This window comes from Triticum aestivum, chromosome 7D, assembly GCF_018294505.1.
Source record: "Triticum aestivum cultivar Chinese Spring chromosome 7D, IWGSC CS RefSeq v2.1, whole genome shotgun sequence".
NCBI classification, from domain to species: domain Eukaryota; kingdom Viridiplantae; phylum Streptophyta; class Magnoliopsida; order Poales; family Poaceae; genus Triticum; species Triticum aestivum.
The window spans coordinates 213,584,834-213,609,716 of record NC_057814.1 but is presented as its reverse complement, the minus strand read 5'-3'; the positions used below and the strand labels follow the sequence as shown (position 1 = coordinate 213,609,716).

Below are 24,883 nucleotides of genomic sequence, written 5' to 3'. Positions count from 1 at the left end.
GGAAATTTAAGACAATATCGAGAGCAAAGTAAGGAGTTATCGTGGGGAAGTTTCGAGCGGGCAGGCAATCGTTCGATGCCTGAAGGGTTCAGAGCAACGGGAATAAGTATTGTGTCTGATACCAAAATTGATGATCTCACGAAAGGTGGCACGTGAATTACATACGAAGCCAAGCGTGAGGAATAACCTTGGGAACAGGGGGTGTACAAGAGAGTCAGGTTTCGATCCTGTGGAACTGTGGGTTATGGGCCCACCATGTGGGTTTTTTTTATAGGAGCAGTGACATCTTGCACGGTCATGATAGCAAGGCATGTCAGAGAGTACCCTGTCAGTTATGTCGGCAACACGTTGGTACCAAGGGCGAGGGACGAAGAGAACCATTTTCCTACTCGTTGAAACGAGGCGGACCAATAGGCAAAGTTCTCATCCATCGGTGGCTACCGAAATGTCATCAACAAAAGTAACATGGTCTACTGAGAGAGTAGTACAACGAGGTGCTCAACTAAGCAGGGATTTATCTCTGCTCAGCTAAGTCAGATTACAAGAAAGGTTAAACAAAACAATGGAAAGGAAAATATGATTATCAGAGTAAACAGAACAATGGAAAGGAAAATGTGTTTAAACACATATTTCAAGGGTATATCCTTCCCAAGGACAAGCGGGGCATGATATCCGTGACAGGATATAATGTAGAAAACCCTCTAGGTAGGGGAGAGAAATTTTCATGACATTACCCATACAACGGTGTTTGGATAATTGAGCAAGAAACAATTAGCATTGGGATAAGTGTTCTTGTTGAAAATCGGAGTACCACAGACATGCTTCGAGATAGCATTGACATGGTCTTCAAGCAAAGGTCGGACTTCGATGCAAAAAGGATTCATCAGGAACAACTTATGGAATAAGTCTTACAATTTCCTCATGGAAGAATGGCTAACCTTGGTAAAGAGGATACTATATCAATAGGTCATCCGGCCAGGTGTGCTAGGCATGACATCATCTTACCGGGTTATATAAAGACCAATGTTATAACTCTTGGAATTATGTTCCAACCATCATTTCTGACCAAGATTCAGATCAGATTGGTGTCAAGATACCTCAGACTCGGGATGCCTGAGAAGAAAGGTGCAACACAAATTGTCGAAACGACATCGAAGATTCTCGGGAGATGAACTATGGAAGCGATTTCCGAACAAGGGTTCATCATTAAGTCAAGGAGAGGTGAGGAGGTGACTGATTGACTCAGCGACAATCCATTGAGATTTCCAAAAGATGGATTTCCACAACTATGTGAACAAGGAGATCACATTAGCTAGATCGAATGACTTAATGATGTATGCTCGAGGAAAACATACACAATTAAACATTGGTTGAAAGGTGCACCCGGATATGGGCTTAGGTAGCATGATCAATGTTAGAATGATGATTCGATAACCAATACACAAGGAATGAAACTATCGTTCATTAACTTACAAGCAATAGGGTTGCTGGAAGTTTTGAATTTTACACATCACAGTTCATTTGTGGGTACTTCGGTTAAAATCAACATGGGGACCAAGAACTGAATGTAGACGGCAAGATGTATTACTATATCAAGAATTCTTAAGAGGTGGTGAAATTCTCACGACATTCTTGATATAAAAGATGGTAATACTCCAAAGTAAAGAAGAACAAATGCTGGATAGCAAGGATCTCAAGGTATAACACAAAACATGAACAAGTTTGTGTTGGGGGGAGGCAAGAATGTTGTCGATGATAACACAATTCATCGAGGGGCAAGGATGGTATTTCTCATCCTGAATTTCGACACACAACTTGGAAGAAGTCAAACTGTTGACAATGATCACGACAAATTTGTCGAGAGGTTTTCAAGAAGATGTAATTGATCAACGATGACATCAAGTCAAAGGAATGATGAAAGCGAAAGGTTATTGGAACCACGGGTAGGACACAAACTCGAAATCAAGTTTGCTGTTCAAGGAGAAGTGATATGACTAGGAAGATCGACGCAAGATTAGCTCACTGTTGAAATTTGTGCGCTGGGAAGGACCAGGTAGCACAGTTAAAATCGGCACGATAATGACATAGCCGAGCAGGCTAGGGATGACGTGATCGAGTACGAACTCGTAAGCAAAGGAGATTACTAAGAGTTTTTTAATCGTGATGCGGACTCGATTCAGTTATCGATGTCCTTGAGTGTTTAATAACTCGGAGCCCGTGAAAAATTGGAATCAATGAGAATGTAATACTTGATGGAGAACTCATAAGAAGTTATGCAGTTCCGTGATAATCTCGAGATACCAGGGGGTAATACTCGACGACAAACCAAAGTAGAGGTTGGACTGGGGTATTGCTCTTACAGAAGAGAAGTGCTTAAACTTGTGCGAGAAATGGTATTTAAAGGAGAACATGGTCGGAACCACGATTGCAAAAGGCCAGATCCCAGATATAAGATGAACTTATACCCAGGGAATAATTAATTTAAGAGAAGCTTTAATGATAAGATCTACATCGTGTCCATGGGCATGAACACAAAGTTCAAGGTCGACTCCCACTTCTCCAATGCATAACCTTTCATTCACTTCTCGCATTCGATGAAGTTGTATGGTAGAAAATTATCTGGTAAAATACCAGAAGGGTATGATTTGTGAAAACCTTCGGGTTCATACGGTTTTTAGGCAAGGTATAGGTTCAATCCATCGGGGCATCGTGGAAACATATACCACAAGCTTCAATAGTAAATATCACCAGCTCGAAAGTAGAGTATGGTTATCAAGCGGAGGATACAAATTACCAAAGGCATTATATATCCATGGAAATGATCACAAGGTTATTGAATATGAAGGACACTGTCGGATAATAACCCGACAAGGGGTCTTGTGGTCTACAACGGAGCTGATGCGAGTATCGGTACTCTATCAGAGGAAGAAGGAACGAAAGGGCATCGGACTATAAAAACAACTGAGTAATTCAAAGCTCAAATGCAAAGGAATTATCATTTACAAATCAAGGGATCAGAAGCCAATGGTCTGATTAAGAATGGATAAGTTGAATAGACTTAAGGGTACAATCGACGACAATTTGATTGGTCGATAACCAGTTCACGTTTCAAATGACGTCTGAGCCGGAAGGATGAATTCTAGGCTCTGATTGAGGATTGCGAGCATTCGCAACAAATTGAATCAACGGACTCAAAATGATAATGACAAGAGATGCCAATAAGATTACGAGACTTAAGATTAATCATCATGCAAGTAAGCAAGAATTTCAACAGCAAAAGGCTCCTGAGGATTTTTAGAAGAACGAATGGTATTTCGAAGACTTTTGTGAAATACAGGAATCAACTGTGGATGAACGGATACTCGATAAGTGTGAGCAATTATCCGTAGGGGGTATTCATGTGGTAAAGAACTGCAAGGCAGTAAGCTCAATTGATTCTCGGGACAACAGAGAGTATTTCGGGACAGCTTGTAATAACAAGATCAACAGGGAATGATTGTATGAATGGCAAGTGTATGCAGTTTTCATAGGGGTTGACGGTGGAAGGAAATCGCAAATGCGATGTCACAAAGACTCGAGAGAACATCATAGAGTAACTTCGGAATCTTTTAGTGCATCAGGCGATCATCTGAAGTGAGGGGCTCTCCGGGAGAAAGTATTTTCGAGAACCTAAAGTTAGTTTTGTTTTTAGCAAAATCATTTAACCCGAATAGAAGAGAGCTCAGGGTCCCGGAGTAAGGATCGAGGAGTAAAAGATCCTAATACCACCCAATGGCGACGTGGGCCCGTAAGACACACAACCATGTTAGTAAAAGTTTTGCAATGTCTAGACTCGACTTCGGCCAAGGAGTTAGAAAGAGGGATTCCTACAGGCAGTCGGCTCTGATACCAACTTGTGACGCCCCCGATTCAATCATACACTAATCATGCACGCAAATGTGTACGATCAAGATCAGGGACTCACGGGAAGATATCACAACACAACTCTACAAAAGAAATAAGTCATACAAGCATCATAATACAAGCCAGGGGCCTCGAGGGCTCGAATACAAGTGCTCGATCATAGACGAGTCAGCGGAAGCAACAATATCTGAGTACAGACATACGTTAAACAAGTTTGCCTTAAGAAGGCTAGCACAAACGTAGCAACGATCGAAATGGCAAGGCCTCCTACTTGGGACCTCCTAACTACTCCTCGAAGCCGAACTCCATGTAGAATCATCCTCGGGATCTCTAGCTCCTGGACTCCAGCATCTGGTTGCGACAACCAGGTATAGAAAGGGGAAAAGAGGAAGAAAAGCAACCGTGAGTACTCATCCAAAGTACTCGCAAGCAAGGAGCTACACTACATATGCATGGGTATATGTGTAAAGGGCCATATCGATGGACTGAACTGCAGAATGCCAGAATAGGAGGGGGATAGCTAATCATGTCGAAGACTACGCTTCTGGCCACCTCCATCTTGCAGCATGTAGAAGAGAGTAGATGGTAAGTTCACCAAGTAGCATCGCATAGCATAATCCTACCCGGCGATCCCCTCCTCGTCGCCCTGTTAGAGAGCGATCACGGGGTTATATCTAGCACGGCTATTCGAATAGATAAACTTCCCTGCAGGGGTGCACCACATAACCCAACACGCTTGATCCCATTTGGCCGGACACACTTTCCTGGGTCATGCCCGGCCTCGGAAGATCAACACGTCGCAGCCCCACCTAGGCTCAACAGAGAGGTCAGCACGCCGGTCTAAATCCTATGCGCGCAGGGGTCTGGGCCCATCACCCATTGCACACCTGCACGTTGCGTACGCGGCCGGAAGCAGACCTAGCCTAGCAGGCGTTCCAGTCCAATCCGGCGCGCGCCGCTCCGTCGCTGACGTCAAGAAGAGCTTCGGCTGATACCACGACGTCGAGTGCCCATAACTGTTCCCGCGTAGTTGGTTAGTGCGTATAGACCAAATGGCCAGACTCAGATCAAATACCAAGATCTCGTTAAGCATGTTAAGTATCCGCGAACGCCGACCAGGGCCAGTCCCACCTCTCTCCTAGGTGGTCTCAACCTGCCCTGTCGCTCCGTCACAAAGTAACAGTCGGGGGCCGTCAGGAACCCAGGCCCACCTCTACCGGGATGGAGCCACCTGTCCTTTCAGCTCCCTCATCAGAATCACTTGCGGGTACTCAACGAGCCGACCCGACTTTAGTCACCACATGTGTCATGTATATAAAGTATATAGTATATACCCGTGATCACCTCCCGAAGTGATCACGGCCCAGTAGTATAGCATGGCAGACGGACAAGAGTGTAGGGCCACTGATGGAACACTAGCATCCTATACTAAGTAGTAGGATAGCAGGTAAGGGTAACAACTGTAGCAACAATGACAGGCTATGCATCAGTATAGGATTAACCGAAAGCAGTAACATGCTACACTACTCTAATGCAAGCAGTATAGATAAGGAATGGGCGATATCTGGTGATCAAGGGGGGGGGCTTGCCTGGAAGCTCAGCCGAGAAGGAGGGGTTGTCAACACCGTAGTCGTACTGGGTAGTAGCGGCGTCGGTCTCGGTGTCTAACGAGAGAAGAGGGGGAAGAAACAATAAATATAATGCAAACATAAGCATGACGGTGCATGACAAGACAAAGCGTGATGCTAGGTGTGCCCAAACGCGGTAGTAGGTAATACCGGCGAAGGGGGGAAACATCCGGGAAAGTATTCCCGGTGTTTCGCGTTTTCAAACAGATGAACCGGAGGGGGAAAGTTGTGAGTTCGATATGTTAGGGTTGTGTGGCGGACGAATGGGCTGCGTATCCGGATTCGTCTCGTCGTTCTGAGCAACTTTCATGTACAAAGTATTTTCATCCGAGCTATGGTTTATTTTATATTAATTTTAAAAGATTTTAAATCATTATTAGGATTAGCAGAATTAATTAAATCAAAAGGCATTTATGACGTCATCATGACATCAGTGTGATGCAAGCGGTCAAAGTTGATCGTTGACCAGTCAACTAAATGGGTGGGTCCCGCATGTCATAGGCTGTTATCTAATTGACAGTAGTTAGATTTATTAGCAGGTTAATTAGGTTTAATTAACTAGATTAATTAAGTTAATTAATTAATATTTAGTTGTTTTTATTATTGTTATTTTAAATTCCCTTTTTAAACGTTCAGGGGCTGGGCCCCTCGTTTCATTGGCCCTAGGGGCCATAGTGGGTTCGGGCGCTGGGTGCAGGGGTGCCCGTGCCCGAGACCGAACGGGGCTGGCCCCGGACGCAGCCCGCGGCGTGGGCGCCGGCAGCCAGAACGCCGGCCAGTGGGGGGCGATCCGTGGTGGACGGGGCGAGGCCAGGGACGGCGACGGGGCGGCGGTGCCGGAGCTAGTGACAGAGGCGGGCGACGGCGGGCGAGCCACGACAATCAGTGGCGAGGCGCGGGGAGCAAGGGCGACGGAGCGTGCAGAGGAGGGCGAGGCCGTGGCGAGGCGGACAGTCGCCGGTGGGGGACGCCGGGGCCCTAGCCGTGGAGGGCGCACCGGCGGGGAATGCGGTCGCCGCGGGCGAGCGGCTTAGCGAAGGCCGGCGCTGGCCAGGGGGCAGCGCGCGCGGGCCGTCGTCAAGCAGGGGTGCGCGGGCGCGGCCAGGGCGGCCGGCGCGCGTGCGGGCGTCGGTGAGCGAGGCCATGGCCGATGCGGTGAGCACGTTCGGGGCCCGGTCGGCGAGTGTGCACGGCGACGGAGGGGAAGAGGTGGAGGGGGGAGAGGCCCGGGGCCTCACCGGGGTTCGCAGGGTCAAGGGCCGCGGTGCTCGAGGTGGGGGACGGGGACGACGTGGACGGAGTGGAGGCAGACCGGTGGGGAGGAGGAAGCAGGCCGGCGAGGGAGAGGACGGGGCGGACGACGGCGAGCTCCGCGCGGCGGTGGCGTCAGGGCCGAGCCCGAGTTCCAGATCGGGGGTGGAGGGGATGGGGCGGTGCGGACGGGCGTCGGGGCCGGCTCGGGGCTGCCGAGGTGCAGAGGGGGGAGACGAGGCGGCGTCGCCGGCGTCGGGGCCAACCGCCCCGATCCAGATCCGATCGGGGGGGCAGAGAGGAGAGGTGGGGGTCGAGGGGATCGTGGGGGAGTGGGGGTGGACCGGGCTAGGGTTTCTGGTCGGGGTGGGGTTAAGGGAAGCGAGGAGGGGCCGGCTGGGCCGGCCTGGTCGGCTGAGCCGACTGGGCCAAGAGGCCTAGTGGGGAAGGGGGGCCTTTTGTTTTTTTCTTTTAGTTTTATTTATTTTATTTCTTTTTCTGTTTTAGCTTAGTTTCCTTTTATTTTTGTTTTAGAAAAATACCAAAATGGCACCTAATTTGATGTTACCAAATATGCCACACCCACACTAACTTGCTACCCAAACTAAAATAGTTTCGTAATTATTTAAATTTAAAAGTATTTAGATAATAGTTTTCGCTACTGTTTTATTCATCTAATAGTATTTAAATATTTTATAAAGGTGTGGTTTCTCCACCATAATTACCTATGCATCATTTGGTTCACTCCGAACATTTTTAGTTTTAATACTTGAAAACTTTTATTGTTTGTTTGATTTTGAATTTGAATTTGATTCGGTTTCGAACTAACGCGAGAGTAGCAACAGTAATCGAAGTGACGTGGCATCATTAGCAGAGAATTGCTGTAGCTTAATTATCCGGGTGTCACAAGAATCCACCGACTTCAATAGCCAGCCGAAGTAGCCCCTGGATCAACTCTCATAGTGGGAGAATCAGAGTCATATTAGGCGCAAAAGAGGGGGTTGACATCATTCGTTGTGATTGGGCTATTCATTCCGGTGCCACATTTGTTCAATCGAGTCCATATCTCTATTTCCCAAAACCCACCACCGCAAAAAAGAAGCGGCTCTTTCCACGACTTTGTCACCATTGACTCTATTTATTATTATGGTAAATCATTGTATCAAGATGTCAATCTTAGATCTTATTTTAGCCGAGCGGTGGAGGACAACATGTTTGTTTCTGCGTTGGTCACTGGCAGAAGCTCATGGAAGAAGGGTCATGGTTGTTCCGCATTATATGTTGTAACTGTCTTTTCTGGTGGGAGGTTTATCGGTTTTTCTTTGATTCTTCTTTGGTTTTCATTGACTTCTTTTCGCTTTCATCGTTTCCATTGTTTTGCAGCGGTTTTACTTCTGTTTCTTTGGGTATTTCATTTTTCATTTTCCTTTTTTTTTGTTTCTTTCTCAGATATCATGGTTCATTTTATTTTATTTTTTAGAACATTTTTATCCTTTTTCACACACAATGTACATTTTTTGTATATGTCAGGAACTTTGTTTATAGTACATGATTAACATTTTTTTCAGATAAATATTTTGATGTCTACTTTTTATACATATTGTACATTTTTGTATACATCTGAAGCACTAATTTTATATATATTTAATGTTTTTCAAATACATTATTAATTTTGGTTTTTAAAAACCCATGTTTTGACGTCTACTCTTTTTCATACACATTGTACATTTTTTGTGTACATCTAAAGCATTGTTTTTATACACATTTAACATTTTTCAAAAGCACGGTTAACATTTTTTTAACACATGATTTGATGTCTACTTTTTTCATACACATTGTAGATTTTTGTATACATCAGGAACATTATATTTATCCATATTTAACATTTCTAAAATACGTATTTAACATTTTTCAAGTACATGTTTTTTAAATACATGTTGAACGTTTTTTAATACATGATGAACATATTTTAATACATGAATAAATATCTTTTTGAAACACAATCAACATTTTTAAGAGAACTATTAGAAATAAATCAACTACATATATATTTAACCAAAGAAAAAAAGTGAAGGCTGTTGCCCCAGAAAAATTGGATCCCACGCTGCAGCGGTCGAGGGCGGCCACCCAGCAACTGCCATCCGTGTCTGTGCTTGGTACAATGAGCAATGCAAGTTACTTGAGTTTTGTTTTTTGAGTAATAGTTACTTGAGGTTAGATGCCTCACAGACGTACACAGACGAAGTAGTTGTGCCCCGCCTGGGCCATGTGCAATGCGCGGGCGAGCGTTCCTTCCAACTCGCTAGAAGCAATAAATAGAGGCGCCCATTCCCATTGTACATGACGCAGGAATGCAGCCATAATAAGCTAGTAGAAGAAAAACATTTTGCAATGCTACATTTGTTTCTTGCGAGCTTTCTTGCAAAGCTAGTATAATTGGGTCTAAAAAAATTCTTGAGCGTTTCTTGAGAGTTTTTTGCGAAGCTAGGAAAAGCGAAATCACTAATTAAAGGGTGCTCTTGCAAAGGTCACTCCCACCTTCTCAGGTTACGACAAGTGACGCCCTGCATGTGCGTCACTTATCGCAACCTATAACTTTTTTCCTTTTTCGTTGATTCGTTTATGCAAAAGTTTTTTCTCTTAAACCGCGCGTTTAAATCATGAACCGTTTTCAGCGCTGGTTTTCTTACATTGAGATCTTCAAAATTAAATCTCATGTTAATAGGTTTCAACCAACTTTTTTCATGAAAAAACCTGGAAGGAATAAAAAACCAAGCTGGAAAAACATGTTTTTTTTCTTTTCTGAGAGGCACGTGGAAGCAAAACTGTGCATGCACGAGAAGCAAATTTGTGCCTTCCGCAAAACAAAAAAACACTTCTTTTTTTCCTTTTTCGAGTTCTCGCGGCAAATATGTGCCTCCACGAGAAGCAAATCTGAGTCTGTTTGAGAGACACAACTGTGCCTCTTGGGAAGCAAAACTATGCCTCCACGAGAAGTAAATCTGTGCCTCTCGCGAAAGAAAGAAAACACGTTTTTATTTTCGAGAGGCACAACTTATGAAAGCAAACATGTGCCTGCGAGAGAAGCAAATTTGTGTCTCTCGCGAAAAAGAGAAAAAACTCGTTGTCTTCCCTGTGGCTCTCGCGGAAGTTAATTCGTGCCTCCACGAGAAACAAAACTATGCCTCTTCCGGAAGAAGAAAAAACATATTTTTTTCCACGCATTTTTTCTCTCCAGAATCTAGAGAAAACCGGGCAAAAACCAAAAAACCAGGAAAAATATTCTAAAAACCGAAGACGCGTAAAAAATAAAAATACAAAATCTCGAGGAAGCTCCAAGCACGGCTCGTAAGCTAATTGGTTTGATGCCAAAAATTGGTGTGCTGCTAAATGTTGGCTAGAGATTGGTTGCATACCAATTTTCATTGTCAATCTCACCAAAAGTTGCCAAATATTGGCAACTTTTGATTTTGCCAAGTGTTGGCTTGCCAAATATTGGCAATGCAAAATGTTGATAGCAAACCAATCAGTGACCCTTGTGGACTCACGCAAGGGTTCCCCCCTTGGTTAATTGCTTACTTAGGGCATGTACAATGGTTCTATTTTAGGAATGCCACGTAGGATAAATGATGAGGTGGAGGAGAGAAACATCATAAGAAAAGGCTTGTCTTTCTTAGCACAATATATCTCACCATATTTTTAGGAATAGCTAGTTATTGAAGATAAGGCTAAAAGATGACTCATTGTAGACATGTTTTTTTTTCATCTCTAAATCACATGCAAGAGTTTAAGTACAATGCCCTTAGAAAAAAGAAAAAGATTTAGCAAACGGAGGTTTTTGCAAATTCCTAGGACCAAAGCCCGTATCCCAGCCGAAGCTATCCCACATTAGGCCCATGATAAGGCCGATATCGTTGCAGTTTCAGTCGCACCTTATCCCGGGAAACTGAGCGCTCGGAGGAAGCCGCCGCCGCCGCCGCCGTCCAGGGAGACAAAAATGGAGGTGGGCTTGCGGCTACGCGCTCTCGCCCACAGCCGCGCGGCATTCGCCGGATTTTCAGCGGCCGCGCACGGCTGCAGGCATCGCCAACCGCGCCGCGTAGCCTCTTCATCTGCCTCCTGTTCCCGTGCGTGACAAGCTCGTCTCCTGCTATTCCGGCCGGCCCCTTTTTAATGATTCCGTGATTGCCCGTGCGCTTGCAGTTGCAGTTGCTTCCAGCGGCAATGGAGCCGCGGCTGGACCCGTGGGGAGCGGCGTGGAGGTCGCGCGCGCCAAGAGGATGCTCCATGTGGTGCTGGTTTCCCCTCTGGTAACTGCTCCATTTGCAACTTATTTTCTCGGCCGATTGGTACTGACGTACTTCATGTTCATGGATGAAGGTGTAGGGTGTCAACTGTTGTAGGTGGTGGCTGTGAGTCCAAAATTACAGGCATTGCTACTCTGCTAGTCCCTACGAAATTAATTAATGTTTCTGCTACTCTGAATGTAAAAATTTAACAAACATGTAACTTAGTACTAGTATGTTGGTTTGAGTTAGTGAATCATTAATCTATTACCACAAATGAAAGTAGTAGTATTGTGTAGAAGAATAATGCACACCATGTCAGTGAGATGGTTCTTTGAGGAATCGAATTAGCTGCTTGTCACTAAACTATAAGTTTACATCATAGATCCCAGGAAATACAGGATCAATTGCAAGGACTTGTGCAGCGTCAGCAGTTGGCCTCCATCTTGTCGGGGTAAGGTTAGTACTCATTGTTGTGTCCCCCAGACACATGTTATAGAATGTGCATGCTTTATATTGTATTATTTGATCTGAATGAATTTTCTTCATCGATATTCGCAGCCATTGGGTTTTCATGTAGATGACACAAAACTTAAGCGTGCTGGATTGGATTATTGGCCGTATCCTATATGTGGAGATACTCCATTTGTATGATTTGCAAATCAGTGATTTGAACCTGCTGGCTGCTGCTCTTAGCGGCGCGTTCATGACCAATCTATTGTCGAGTGTGTCTTTGAAGTATAGCAAGTCTCGACCTTAACTATTTATACTAAGATATGTTGTCGTTAAGATTCATGACTCCTGGGATGAGTTCCGAGATTATTTCATGAAGCAGGTACAATAGTTTATCATTTAACATCAATGTAACTACTGCATATTTGTGAAGTTTTAACTATTGTGTTTCTTTGCATTAGGATGGGCAAAAAAGATTGTTGGCATTTACCAAAAGAGGCACCCACATTCATTCAGTGAGTAACTACTCCCTCTGGTTCTATCAAAGCGGTGTTTTGGACATCTGCATGGTCTCCAAATGCAACAATTTTCACCACTAATTTATGTTGTAGTATATTTACGAAACCCAACAAATATTATAACTCACTTTTAAGAAAAAATACACTATGTTTTACCATCTATTATAAACAGTTTAAAAGATGTTAGCACTCAATCTTTTGAATGTGTGACTTCATCTGTGTCCAAAATGACAACTTTTCTTGAACCAGATTTTTATATTAGTCAAATCCATCTCCTTAAAGTAAATCGTTATATACTTAAATGTTTTCCATTGTTTCAAATACTTTGTATCATTTGGTCAACAGTCTATGTAGGGATGGTAGTAGTTAGTGAACCATTTTTAAGAGCAGCTCTAGTAGAATTGGCATATCCACAGCCTCCAAAACCGGTTTGGAATGCCCTCCATAATTTTTTGGAGGCTGCGGAGGCTGTATGCATGCACGGAGTCGCCAAAAACGCGCCATATTTTTTTTCTTGATTTTTTTGGGGCAAGATCAACCTCAAGCAATTATAAACTTGCAAAGTGAATGTTGCTAAATAGTTTTCATTCATATATAGGGGCAGAAAATGAGTCACACTGCAGCTTAATACATATTGAAAATTAACTAATGTAAATGTGGCGGGCGGCGGGAGGACTTGCCGGCGGTGGACGTGCCGGCGTGGAATGAGGTATTGGCGGCCTCAATGGCGCGGAAACGGGCTAAGGCCTCGTCCCACTCCAGCCATGTGCCATCGTCGGCTTTGGGGGCAGCCCCCTAAATGCAGTGCTCCCTCTTGGCATCCATCTTGCCGCCATGGCGATCTTGAAATACACCCACCCGCTTCCTCGTCGTACACGACATCCTCCTCCTGCTTGATGGGTGGGGGTGGGGGGTGGGGGGCGCTTGCTCGAGCAGTGCCTCGTCCTCATCCTGCTTGATGCCGGCGGCCATGGGGTCTGGCCTTGTGCGATGTCCCATAGGGGAAATGTGGAGGGGGAGTGGAGAAGGGGAGGGGGAGGCGCCGGCCTCTTATAGCGTCGGGCGGCAGGAAAGGATGCAGGCGTGGGGAAATGGTGGCAGGAACGGGCGTGGCCAGCCATTAATGGGCAGTTGGGCAGACGGCGGGCAGCCATTAAGGGGCCGGGAAACGCGGCTGCGACATTGGTATTGGTGCAGAAGAGAGGGGAAGAGAGACGAAGGGAAATATGGAGTGTCCTCCAAAAATTTGTCGATTGAGGGTTGTATGGCGAATCTGCTAGACTGGTATTTTAGCAGTTATTTGCCTATCAGGCTTTATTGGCGACTCTGCTAGAGTTGCTCTAACAGATACAACCTTAGGCACTATGTCTTTTTTTTTAAGGAACACAAAGCATTCCATTATATAGAAGGGCTTTACAAATTGCCAGCAACAGCTTCTTTTACAAAATCTGGAAGCTGGTGAAGCCAGATCTCACACAAGCTAGCTCGCAGTTTAGTGCCACATGCAGCTAACAGATGCGCAACTCCATTACAAGTTTGAAGACAAGACGCCACACATACATCATTGAAATTCACAGGCATCTATACTCTAATTTTTTTTTAAATCGCTCCTAAAACTGATAGATCAAAGCCTTCAGTGGTTGCTGCATTCTTCAGTTGCACAGAATCTGTTTCTACCATCACTCGGTCGCAGCCTAGCTGAGTGACTGTGTTTGACATAAAGCATTGCCAAAGCCTCTGAATGAAGCGCATCCGAGAATCTCTCCAGAATCCAGATTACCCGCACCAGCAGCCAGTGCCACACCACAAGCATCTGTACTAACAAAGCCCCAACCTCAAGTATTTGTCTCCTTCAGGAAGGCGCCATCTGCGTTGATTTTCAGAGTTCCCAGTGGAGGTCTGGACCATCTTTCTTTTTGCTGCTGCTTCTGCACTTTCCCACTTTGTTGTACCTTAAAGAGATGCATACAAAGATAATCAATAGAATGACATATTTCATCAGAAAATTTAATAGCATCTCCTGCATTTGCCCTGTTTCTTTCATGCCACCATTGCCAAAGGAGCAGGCAAGATTTAAGTTTTCCCTCCTCATTGAGGTTCAAGATTTGCTCCATGCAGCTCAGTGCATCTGCACAAGGAAGAATCTGCAGTCTAACATGCTCCAGCTGAGGTTTCCTCCGCACATCCTTAACCTTCTTACATTTAATGAAACAACGTCCGCCATCCTCATCGAATCGAAAACAAACAGGACAACGGGTTTCTACATGCATGCCTTTGTGCTGAAGCTTCATGCACAGGGGTAAGCTACCCGTACACAGACGCCATATGAAATGAAGAACTTTGTTTCTAAGGGGAAGTGACCACAGCTTCGGCCAGTCGAAACCACATGTTTCTTCATCTGCACTTGAGGAAGAAGTTAGCCCTGCAGTGGGTTCACAATCTGCAGTAGCCATCGCAACTCTGTATGCAGATTTTACAGAAAATATACCTTTTTTATATCAAAAGGCCATGCTATGATATCATCATTATGTTCATGAATTGTGATTTGCAAAATAATCTTTGCATCTTCAGGGAGGAAGGTTTGCCTTATTAGGTCTGCATCCCAGTTGTTTGTGGCAGGATCAATCAGTTTATTTACTTTAGTTACAACATGTCTGCCCCTTTGAGTGATGACTCTTCTAGCTCTTCCTCTTGGAATCCATGGGTCAGACCAAATATTGGTGTTGGTACCACTGCCAACTCTCCATATGATCCCCTTCTTGAGCAGGTTTACTCCCTCTAGTATACTAGGCCAAGTGTAAGGTGCCATCTGTGGGGTTGGCATGTAGAATTGAGCCATTTGGGTAGTACTGTGCTGACAAAACCTGCGCACATAAGGAAGATGAGTTTTGAATAAGCCTCCATGCCTGTCTTGCATGCATAGCTAGATTGAAGCGTGTAAGTCCCTAAAGCCCAGACCTCCAGTTTTCTTTGTCTTCATCAATATTTCCCAGCTGACCTAGTGTGTTTTATTCTCCTTGTCCATTTGACTCCACCAGTATCTATTGATCATAGTGCTCAGCTCGTCGCACAAGGACTTGGTTAGATCAAAGCAAGCCACGGAGTACACGGGGATTGCTTGTGCAACTGCTTTTACAAGGATTTCTTTCCCTCCTTTTGAAAGGAGTTTTTCCTTCCAGCCTTGGATCTTTTTCCACACACTCTCTTTAATATACCTAAAGGTCCTTTTCCTGGCCTTGCCCACATAGGATGGAACACCTAGATATTTTGAGGAAAGACCTTCCGAAGTAATCTGTAGAATACTTCTCATTTCATCCTTTAGCCCTTGCCTTGTGTTTGCGCTGAATAGTGTTGTGGATTTGTCTTTGTTAATCATTTGGCCTGAAGAGGCTTCATAAGTATTCAATATTCTATTTACTTCATGAGCACTCTCAGCATTGGCCTCCATGAGTAGTAAATGACTCATCTACAAAGAGTAACTGACTTACGCTGGGAGCTTCTCTACAGATCTTGATTCCCTTTAATGATCCTCTCATCTCAGCTTCATGTAACATGGCTGAGAACCCCTCTGCACAGATAAGAAACAAGTATGGAGAGAGAGGGTCTCCTTGGCGCAGGCCCTTGGGGTGTAATAATTTCAGTTGTATCTTGGTTCACCTTGATCTGGTACCTAACAGTCGAGACACACTATTATCAGTTTAATCCAGCCCATGTTGAAACCCAGCCTTTACATCATGACTCTCAAAAATGTTCATTCAACACGGTCGTAGGCTTTGCTCATATCCAATTTAATAGCTGCATAGCCCATCAAGCCCCTTTTTCTCCTCCGCAGGAAGTGAGTTAGCTCATATGCCAATAGAATATTATCCGAGATTAGTCTCCCATGCACAAAGGTACTCTGGTTGGGGGAGGTGATGTCAGGAAGGATTACTTTGCGCCTGTTTGTGATTACCTTGGAGACCAGCTTATACGCCATGTTACACAGGCTTATTGGTCTGAGGTCCTTTATGCTCACTGGGTTGGCATGCTTTGGAATTAGCACTGAGTGTATAGTTCCACCCGTCGTGCATTTCTCCTTCAATATCCGAAGAACCTCTTGTATGACCTGGTTCCCAACAGTTTGCATCCCAGTCTTTCAAATCTCCTGCTACCCTGCATAACATCACCTGAGTATTATGGTCCCCTCGCATGCCAGCATTGGTCCAAACATTGTTGACCACGATCTCGCAATCTTCTTGCAACAACCTAGCTTCAAACTTGAAACTACGCGCCATTCTCCTGAAAACATATGATCTCCCAGCTTCCTCTATTTGGATAGTTATAGGCCTATGGTCCGAATGGTATGGATCTCTATTAGGACTTAAAGGTTAAGGAATCTTGCACACCAACTCCTCGAGGGCATAGTCTATCCAATCTTTCTTTAACGAACCGGCTAGCATCCCAACTAGAGTTAATTGCATAAAAGTACCACAATTGAGGCTAGGTTAACGGATGGGGCACATACTGGTTTTCAATTTTTTTGCAAGTCAGTACTGGTTTTGGGGTGAGGTTTTGCACATACTGGTTTTGATAGTGTTTCTGACGGATGGGGCACACATGAACAACCCGCTGAGTCATATATGGACCGACTTGTCAGTTCCATCTTCTTCCTCGTGTCCTCTCTCTCTCTCTCTCTCTCTCTCTCTCCTGTGCCGAACGTCGCCGAAATCTCCTCCATCTCCACCACCCCGCCACAGTCCCCCACCTCTCGAGCTCCTCGCTTCTGCAGCATCCCTTCTCGACGCCAAGCTCCCCGCATAGTCCCGCGCCTCCAGCATGCCACTGACAGCAGTGCAGCGATTCACGTCATGCAGGCCACCGTGCCGCTGAGCGGTAAGCACCCAGGCCTCACGCCAATTGCACGTATGTAGCAAGCTCCGGGTCGCCTGATCGATCTGGCTAGTCGATTTAGCCAGTGGCTACGTAGCACATGGGATGCACGCACCGGCCCAGTACACGACCACAGTGGTTCCGATCCGTTAACCTTTTTTTTTTGCGAGGTTCTGATCCGTTAACCTAACCCCAATTGTGGTACTTATATGCAATTAACTCTCCCAACTATGATTACGCCATGTATGTTTATCTCCCACATAGCCCATCTCTCAACCCACAGTGGTCCATCATCATCAAAGAAAAAGCCAGTGGCCCATAGAAGTTGTATGTTGCTCATGACAGCTATCTGTGTTCATTTTTTTCCCTTCATCCTTCATTCGTTCAGTATCATAAATGGGTTGTCGTGTCCTTTTCTTGTTGTTAACACTTCGACACCTAATTATTCATAAGTGTGCATTTACATGAATCATGTTGAATTGTTGACACTTAAAATGTTTATATAATACTTGTCCACCCCTTGAAGTTCTTTCTGGATCAGCCATCCCATAACCGGTGTGTGCGGACTTGAATATCTGTTGAAGCAAATTGGCCCGAATATCCTCATTGCCGTATTGATATATGCGTGAATGCAAATCAATGCAATGTAAACGTGCAAGTCATATTCTCTGAATAGATGATTGTATTTTGTTTGCTTATTGTCGACATGTTTCGTTCAGGATTTCTCATATAAGCCTGGGGACTGGCTAGTATTCGGGTCCGAGACAAAAGGGCTACCGGAGTCCGCCCTGAAAGACTGCTCCGGGGAAGCCCTAGGTGGTGGAACCATCCGAATTCCGATGGTGGAAACCTATGTCCGGTGCCTGAACCTCTCGGTGAGCGTTGGAGTAGCATTGTACGAAGCAGCGAGGCAGCTGAACTACGAGCAGCTCCAGTACCAACCTGATCTCCCGGAGGAAGCGCAAGGACTGTTCCCAGCAGAGGATATTTATGGATGAAATCACTTTACCTGAGAATCAATCGACGAAACTCTGCTGCTTTCAAACTGAAACACATCAAGAGTTTCTTCAGCTGTATGCCCGGTGCCTGGTAATTTTGTTAGCATTTGATCCGGGTGTTCTCTTTTTGCTTGCATTCTCAACCAAAATGTGCACTGGACTGTCCAGAGACCAATTGGATGTATACACTTTTGGGGGTCAGGAGGTAATTAGACATGACAAGAAACAAGATGGGGTCTCTTCTGGCCTCCAGTAGAGTGAGCTGCCTACTTGTCCTGAACCATCAAGGCGTTGTTTAAATTTGCATGCAGATGCTTTATCACTTTCTTTTCGTGAGATATACGGCGAGTAAGGTTGGTGAAGAACTTTACTGCTATTTAAAACCTCTGTCAGCTCACGGGCCAAATAGCGCCCACCCTGAGCAGCTGTCACGTTCTAGTGGTGAATTATTGGATCATCCGTCGGTTGGTCTGCAGGATTGTAAATGTCAAGGTCATCAGGAGCAGTTCCTCCATGCTCCTGCAGGATTTGATGACTGCGTATCCAGTGCCCTGCATTTAAACCTTTCAAGTTTGAATGTCCTTCCATGTGCTGCCACGGTGAAAGGAAAAGAAAAACTTCTCTCTGACCTTATATTTTGTCAGCTTTCCTGGTAAAAATGCATCCGAAAATCAAGAACTCCAACTAGAGATGATTACAGTGCGAGGGTCTAAGCAAAACGTTGACATAACACCAGATTCGATCTAAATCGCAAATGATTATGTTTACATTGGATCCCCGTGCATGATGGCACCAATGATACGCCCATGACCAATCTTGCACTGCGAATGTGCAATGGCTACTCCATTCTTCAGCAAGAAACTCAGGCTGTCATTAAAGCGAATCCATTTCGCTTCAACAAGAAACCGCACCAGGCGAACCTAGACACGGGCCACTGAACCAACCTACTACCCGCGTGTTGCCCCAGTCTTCTGCGCCCATCTGCCATTGCGTGTGGCCGTTTCGCTGTGCATGCACAGCGCGGCAGGACACGGGTAAAAAGACAATGTGCTGACACTGATGGACGCAGCCCCTCCTGTGTCATTGTCGCATCTTTCAGAGTCAACTGGCCCAAAGGTGTACAGCACCGCAACACGCCTCCCATTCCCCAGGTTCCAAACCCCAAGAAAGCCACCAGCCAAGGCTTTTTTCTCAGTTTTCACCGCAAAAAGTGCAACAATGCTGCTGCTGCATTCCGAAGCGCTAGCGAAAGGCGGATGCAAATTGTCCAGATCATGATCATCGGTTACATACATACACGGCCGCGAAGGTTGCAGCTACAAAAAAACGAGTACCAAACGCACATCAGTGAACGATTCTTGGCTGGTTTCTTCACCGTCTCTAAACCTAATAACGTTGGCAAATGCTAATCTGCGGAGCTAATGATTTTAGGAACTACTGCTGCTGATGGTCGATGAGAATGACGGGCCATGGCTTCCGTTTCCCGGAATGAATGATGATGGATCGCCGGACTAGTTCACCCGGTCGAGGCTCTCGGCGACGGCGCGCATGCGGGGGCGCAGCTCGGGGTCGGGCTCGGTGCAGCCGAGCGCCACGTGGAACACGGCGAGGACCTGCTTCTTGGCGTGCACCTCGCCGAGCAGCGACGGGTCCACCACCTCCGACAGCGGCCGCTCCTCCTTGAAGGCTCGCCGCACCCACGCCTCCAGCTCCAGCCCGCCCTCCCCCTCCGTCGGCTGCCGCCCGCTCACCGCCTCCAGCAGCACCACCCCGAACGCGAACACGTCCCCTTTCTGCGTCGCCGCCGCGGCCGTGCCCCCCGGCGCGCGCAGCTCCGGCGCCACGTACGACAGCGCCGACAGGGCGCCGCTGCGGAGCGCGCACGCCGCGCTGCCGAGCTTCCTCGACTGCGCCGTCTTGTGCGCGCCGGCGACGAGGCGGGCGAGGCCGAAGCCCGAGACGTGCGGACGGAGCTCGTCGTCGAGCAGGATCTTGGACGACTTGATGCAGCCGTGCACGTACCGGCGAGGGCTGCACTCGTGCAGGTATGCCAGTCCCCTCGCCGCGCCCTGCACGATGGACAGCCTCACCGACCACGGCAATGGAGTTGGCGAAGCCGTCGGGCCACCTGATTCCAAGAAGCTATTCAGTCCTAATATCTCTGGATCAAATGCAACCTCTTGTCTAGCAATTAATAAGACGAGATTCCGGCGGCACATTACCGTGGAGGGCGGAGTGGAGGGAGCCATTGCCGAGGTAGTCGTAGATGAGCAGCTTCTCGTCTGGGGCGTAGTAGTATGCGCGGAGGCGGGCGACGTTGGGATGTCGCGCGCGGCCGATGGCGGCAGCCTCGGCCTCGAAGGCACGGCGCCGGCGCCACCCGGACTCAGTGCCATCGCCGTCGTCGGGCTCGCTGAGACGGCGGACGGCGACGGCGGTGCCGCGGCCGGGGACGACCCTGTACACGATGCCGCCGCGGCTCTTCCCCACGACGTAGGCAGACGCGCGGAGCAGCTCTTCCAGCTCCATCCCGAAACCGTCGTCCACCGCCACGAACAGCTCCCCCTCCTCCCCGCCGCCGCGCCGCTCTTCAGTGCCGGCGAGCGTCACCGCCGCGCTCTTCTCCTTGGTCGACGACTCCTTCTCCTCGTCCCTGGTCGTGGCAGCGCACCGCCTCCGGCACTGCCACTGCAGCACTAGCCCGGCGACGATGGCCGCCACCACAATGACGGCAAGAATCGGCACCGTGGGCGACGACCGACGCTTCGGCGGCCTACCAACCTGCGCCGCCGCACCAGGGTTCATGCCAGGGTTCGACTGCGGGATTCTTGGCTCCTCACTCTCTCCGGCGCACTCGATCTTGAGCGGAAACCCGCAGAGCCTCGGGTTGTCGTCGAAGGCGGTGGGGCCCTGGTTGACGAGGGACCCCACTTGCGGGATCTCGCCGGCGAGGTCGTTCCCCCGGAGGTCAAGGCTGACAGCCACGGGAATGCCGCCGAACTCCGGCGGGATCCCGCCGACGAAGTGGTTGTAGCTGAGGTTGAGCACGCCGGAGAGACGCGGAAGCCCCGCGATGGACGGCGGCAGCGTCCCGTTGAGCTGGTTGGAGGACAAATCGAGGCGAGACAAGGACGCGAGCCTCCCAATCCCGGCAGGAATCTGGCCGGACAGGAAGTTGTGCGCCAGGTCGAGGGTGGTGAGCTTCTGCAGCGCGGAGATGGCGACCGGGATCTGGCCGGAGAGGCGGTTGGACGGCAGCGACAGCGTCTCGAGCTCGGAGAGCAGGGAGAGCTCGGAGGGCAGGTAGCCCGCGAGCGAGAGGTTGGCGAGCTCCACGCCGGCGACCCGGCCCCCGCCGCCGTCGACGCAGGTGACGCCGGCCCAGCCGCAGGGGTCGGGGTCGGCGTCCCTCCAGGTGTCGAGCCCACTGCCAGGGTCATCGGTCACCGCGAACTTGAGCGCGAGAAGCGCCAGGCCGTCCGTGTTCAGCGCGGCCGCCGCGACGGCCACGGCCGCCAGCAGCACCCCCACGGCCGCCACCCGCACGGCCGCCATTTCGACGCAAGAACTCGTATCTGCCCCTCGGAATGGCTAGCACTAGACTACAACAACAGCCCTGCCATTTCTTGGGAGTACGTGGGGTTGCAGCACGGAAGTGGGGGAGAAGAGGACAGCCGAGAGACTGGGGAACCGGGGGGGACTGGGTTTAGGCCGGGGAGTGAGATTTTACTTGCGAAATGACGGAAATGGGCACTTGGAGGATACTGTCCGGTCTGGTGTTTCGTGTTGAGGTTCTAGGTTATTCGGGGCCTACATGAGGGGCATTTCGGGGATGGAGATTCGAACCGCACACGGGGAGCTGCGCTGGAGGGGGAGGGGTGAGGTGGGCTTTGGCTGGTGGATTCGATCGAAGCTCTTTGCTCGGGGCGACTTTTGCTAAAGTACAGTAATTAACCGTGTTGGCATGTGGGAAATCTCATGGATTAGTAGTTTATAATCCCCAGGGTTAACGTTGATATCATACTGGTAGTACTAATGCTGTTCTGCTGGAGTGAGTGGCTACTCCTGAGGCTGTGTGCTGGACCCCTGCTGGATTCGAGCCTCTTCGTTTGAATTTGTGCAGGCGCCGGCACATGGGACTGGGACTGTGTGTGGGGTCCTGTTTGAATTTGATTACTGGTTGATGGTGTCTGCTTACAGTCTCGTAGGGATTAAAAAATTACGGATGTTTTCGATTTTCAAATCTGTGACCAAGGCACTCCGTATTGGCTCTTAGAGCAATCCGGCTTACACGCCCGTGGAATATGACAGGCAAATCAAACGATCTTTATTCCATGGGGTGACTTACAAAGGATATATACAACACAAGTGATTTAGGTCAATTAGAAATTAGCTTTTATTTTTATACTTGAATTTAGATCATAGTATGACATACAAGTCGGCCATCAAATGAACACATTTATAATCACAATCCTTATTTTCAAAACATTAAATACATACAAACACATGCACGTCAATCATCAATGTTAGTGCACACAAATACAAATTATTCACACTTAAGAATACATAACAAAACCATAGGCCGAACATAAATATTGTCCATAGGGCATAACTAAAAATTAAAAGCAAAGTTTACTGAATTCCAACCTAAATCCACATATGCTCTACAAGATTATTGAGAGGTTGCATTTGCACCCGTTGATCTCATAGTTGTCGATGCATCTTCAGAAAGTTGGCAATATGCTTGGCCTCTTGTTTCGGGAGGCGGAGCCGAACACCGGGCTTCTCAAAATCATGTGTGCGGCTGCTCCTTCATCCTCATCCTCGACAATCATGATGTGTAAGATTACGCAACATATCATGAGTTGTCAAAGTGTCTTCGCTTCCCACATCATTGCAACTCCACAAACAATACCCCCAACGAGTTTGGAGCACTCTGAATGCCCTCTCCACATCCTTCCTCGCGAGTGCATGCAATCAACTAAACCCAACATACCTGGGAATCCTCTCGTAGCTCCAATTACCAACACTTTTTTCGTGTCCTCCACAATTGACTCTCTCAGGTACTTTGGTCCAAGCACATTCACCACAGTGCGTGCAAATTGCACTGTGGTGTTCACAGTCTCTCCCATCCGGATTTCAATAATCAATTGCATCTGCGGCCTTAATTACCTTAAGCAAGCAGCCGTGCATTTCTGCAGAGGAGAGAAAGAAAGTTGTCCGCAATAATCCTCCTCGGCTTGAAGTTGTCATCAGCCTTCTCCACGACACTCACGACGCGCAAGAACAAATTCATGTTCATCCGAAAGCAATGTCGGAAGAAACCTTCATGGTATGTTGGGTCCGTAGTGAAATAATCTGTGTACAGAAGCCGTGCACGGGCAATCCTATCCTGGGGAACAACTCTCCAGCCCTCTATGGAACTTTGAAGTTGAGTATGTGATCCTCCGCCTTCTTCGTCTCCTCCTGGATGCTCATCATCATCATCATTTCAACATCTTTGTCGTCTGAATCTGACGAGTGGATGAACTTGTTGAATATGAATTCGTCAAGGTTGGTGTTTCCATAAACATCATTCCATGACGAGTCCATCGGTAACCTAGAAGTGACCAAAAGAATAAAAATCGACATGAACATTTCCACAGGCTGGATGGGTCCCCGACGCGGAAGAGCCTCTCAGACGGCAAACTTGTGCCTGTGCAAGGGTACACGGTCACGTTCGAATCCCCTTGCGGCAGCTCGAGCTCGAACGACGTGGTCACGTCGCATCTGACGGTCATGGTGACACGACAGTTACAGTCGCCTACGGCCTTCCAGGGTGCAAAGAAGGTAGTTGCCTCGGCTTCTAGGCGGCAATTGCGAACGACATGAGTGTCGTTTGCCTCAATGGTGTGTTTCGTCGAACACACTTCACCAATCCAACCATCGTGATATCGCCGATGTCACCGTACTGGGAAAGGAGGTGAAATGAAGGTATGATTAGCGCAATGATTGCGGCCGGAGGGGAGAAGAGGACGCTCTTTTACGGGATTAAGTATACAAGGCATCGCCATTATAATCGGGATTTCCATCTGAAAGGATCGATATGGTTGACTAGAGGGGGTGAATAGGCAACTAACAATTTTTAGTTTTTCTTTACCAAATTAAACTTAGCATCAAAATAGGTTGTCTAAATATGCAACTAGGTGAGCAACCTATATGATGCGACAACAACAAGCACACAAGCAAGCAAGGAATACTACACAATATAAGCTTGCACAAGTAAAGGTAAGAGATAACCAAGAGTGGAGCCGGTGGAGACGAGGATGTGTTACCGAAGTTCCTTCCCTTTGAGAGGAAGTACGTCTCCGTTGGAGCGGTGTGGAGGCACAATGCTCCCCAAGAAGCCACTAGGGCCACCGTATTCTCCTCACGCCCTCACACAATGCGAGATGTCGTGATTCCACTATTGGTGCCCTTGGAGGCGGCGACCGAACCTTTACAAACAAGGTTGGGGCAATCTCCACAACTTAATTGGAGGCTCCCAACGACACCACGAAGCTTCACCATAATGGAATATGGCTCCGCGGTGACCTCAACCGTCTAGGGTGCTCAAACACCCAAGAGTAACAAGATTCTGCAAGGGATTAGTGGGGGAATCAAATTTCTCTTGGTGGAAGTCTAGATTGGGGCCTTCTCAACCATCCCTAGAAATCAACAAGTTTGATTGGCTAGGGAGAGAGATCGGGAAAAAATGGAGCTTTGAGCAACAATGGAGCTTGGGGAGGGAAGAGGTGGTCTTCTTGGGGAATAGACCCCCTTTATATAGTGGGGGAAAAGATCGAACCGTTACCCCTCACCCAGCCCGTGAGATATGGTACACCGCACACGCTCGCGGTACTACCTCAAGGTGCTACGCGTACTACTGCTTCTAGTTGCGGTACTAGTTGCCCGTGAAGTAGAAGCCAGATGAGGTCCTGTTGCACATAGGCAACGAG

The 24,883-nt window shown here is 47.6% G+C and overlaps 2 protein-coding genes across 2 annotated transcripts; one reads left to right on the top strand and one right to left on the bottom strand.

The window, feature by feature from the left end:
* The first annotated feature begins 10,660 nt into the window (after positions 1–10,660).
* LOC123166768 (putative tRNA (cytidine(34)-2'-O)-methyltransferase) lies at positions 10,661–18,228 on the top strand. Its single transcript, XM_044584566.1, has 7 exons — positions 10,661–10,909; positions 10,986–11,092; positions 11,454–11,522; positions 11,630–11,688; positions 11,843–11,903; positions 11,983–12,036; positions 17,628–18,228. The coding sequence occupies exons 1-7, from the start codon at positions 10,780–10,782 to the stop codon at positions 17,904–17,906; spliced, it is 759 nt and encodes a 252-aa protein (XP_044440501.1). The 5' UTR covers positions 10,661–10,779; the 3' UTR covers positions 17,907–18,228.
* An 847-nt stretch (positions 18,229–19,075) lies between these two features.
* LOC123165412 (receptor protein kinase-like protein ZAR1) lies at positions 19,076–21,670 on the bottom strand. The gene is made up of 2 exons (XM_044583046.1): positions 20,129–21,670; positions 19,076–20,034 (listed from the first exon to the last, which is right to left on the bottom strand). The coding sequence occupies exons 1-2, from the start codon at positions 21,459–21,461 to the stop codon at positions 19,418–19,420; spliced, it is 1,950 nt and encodes a 649-aa protein (XP_044438981.1). The 5' UTR covers positions 21,462–21,670; the 3' UTR covers positions 19,076–19,417.
* Between the last annotated feature and the right edge of the window lie 3,213 nt (positions 21,671–24,883).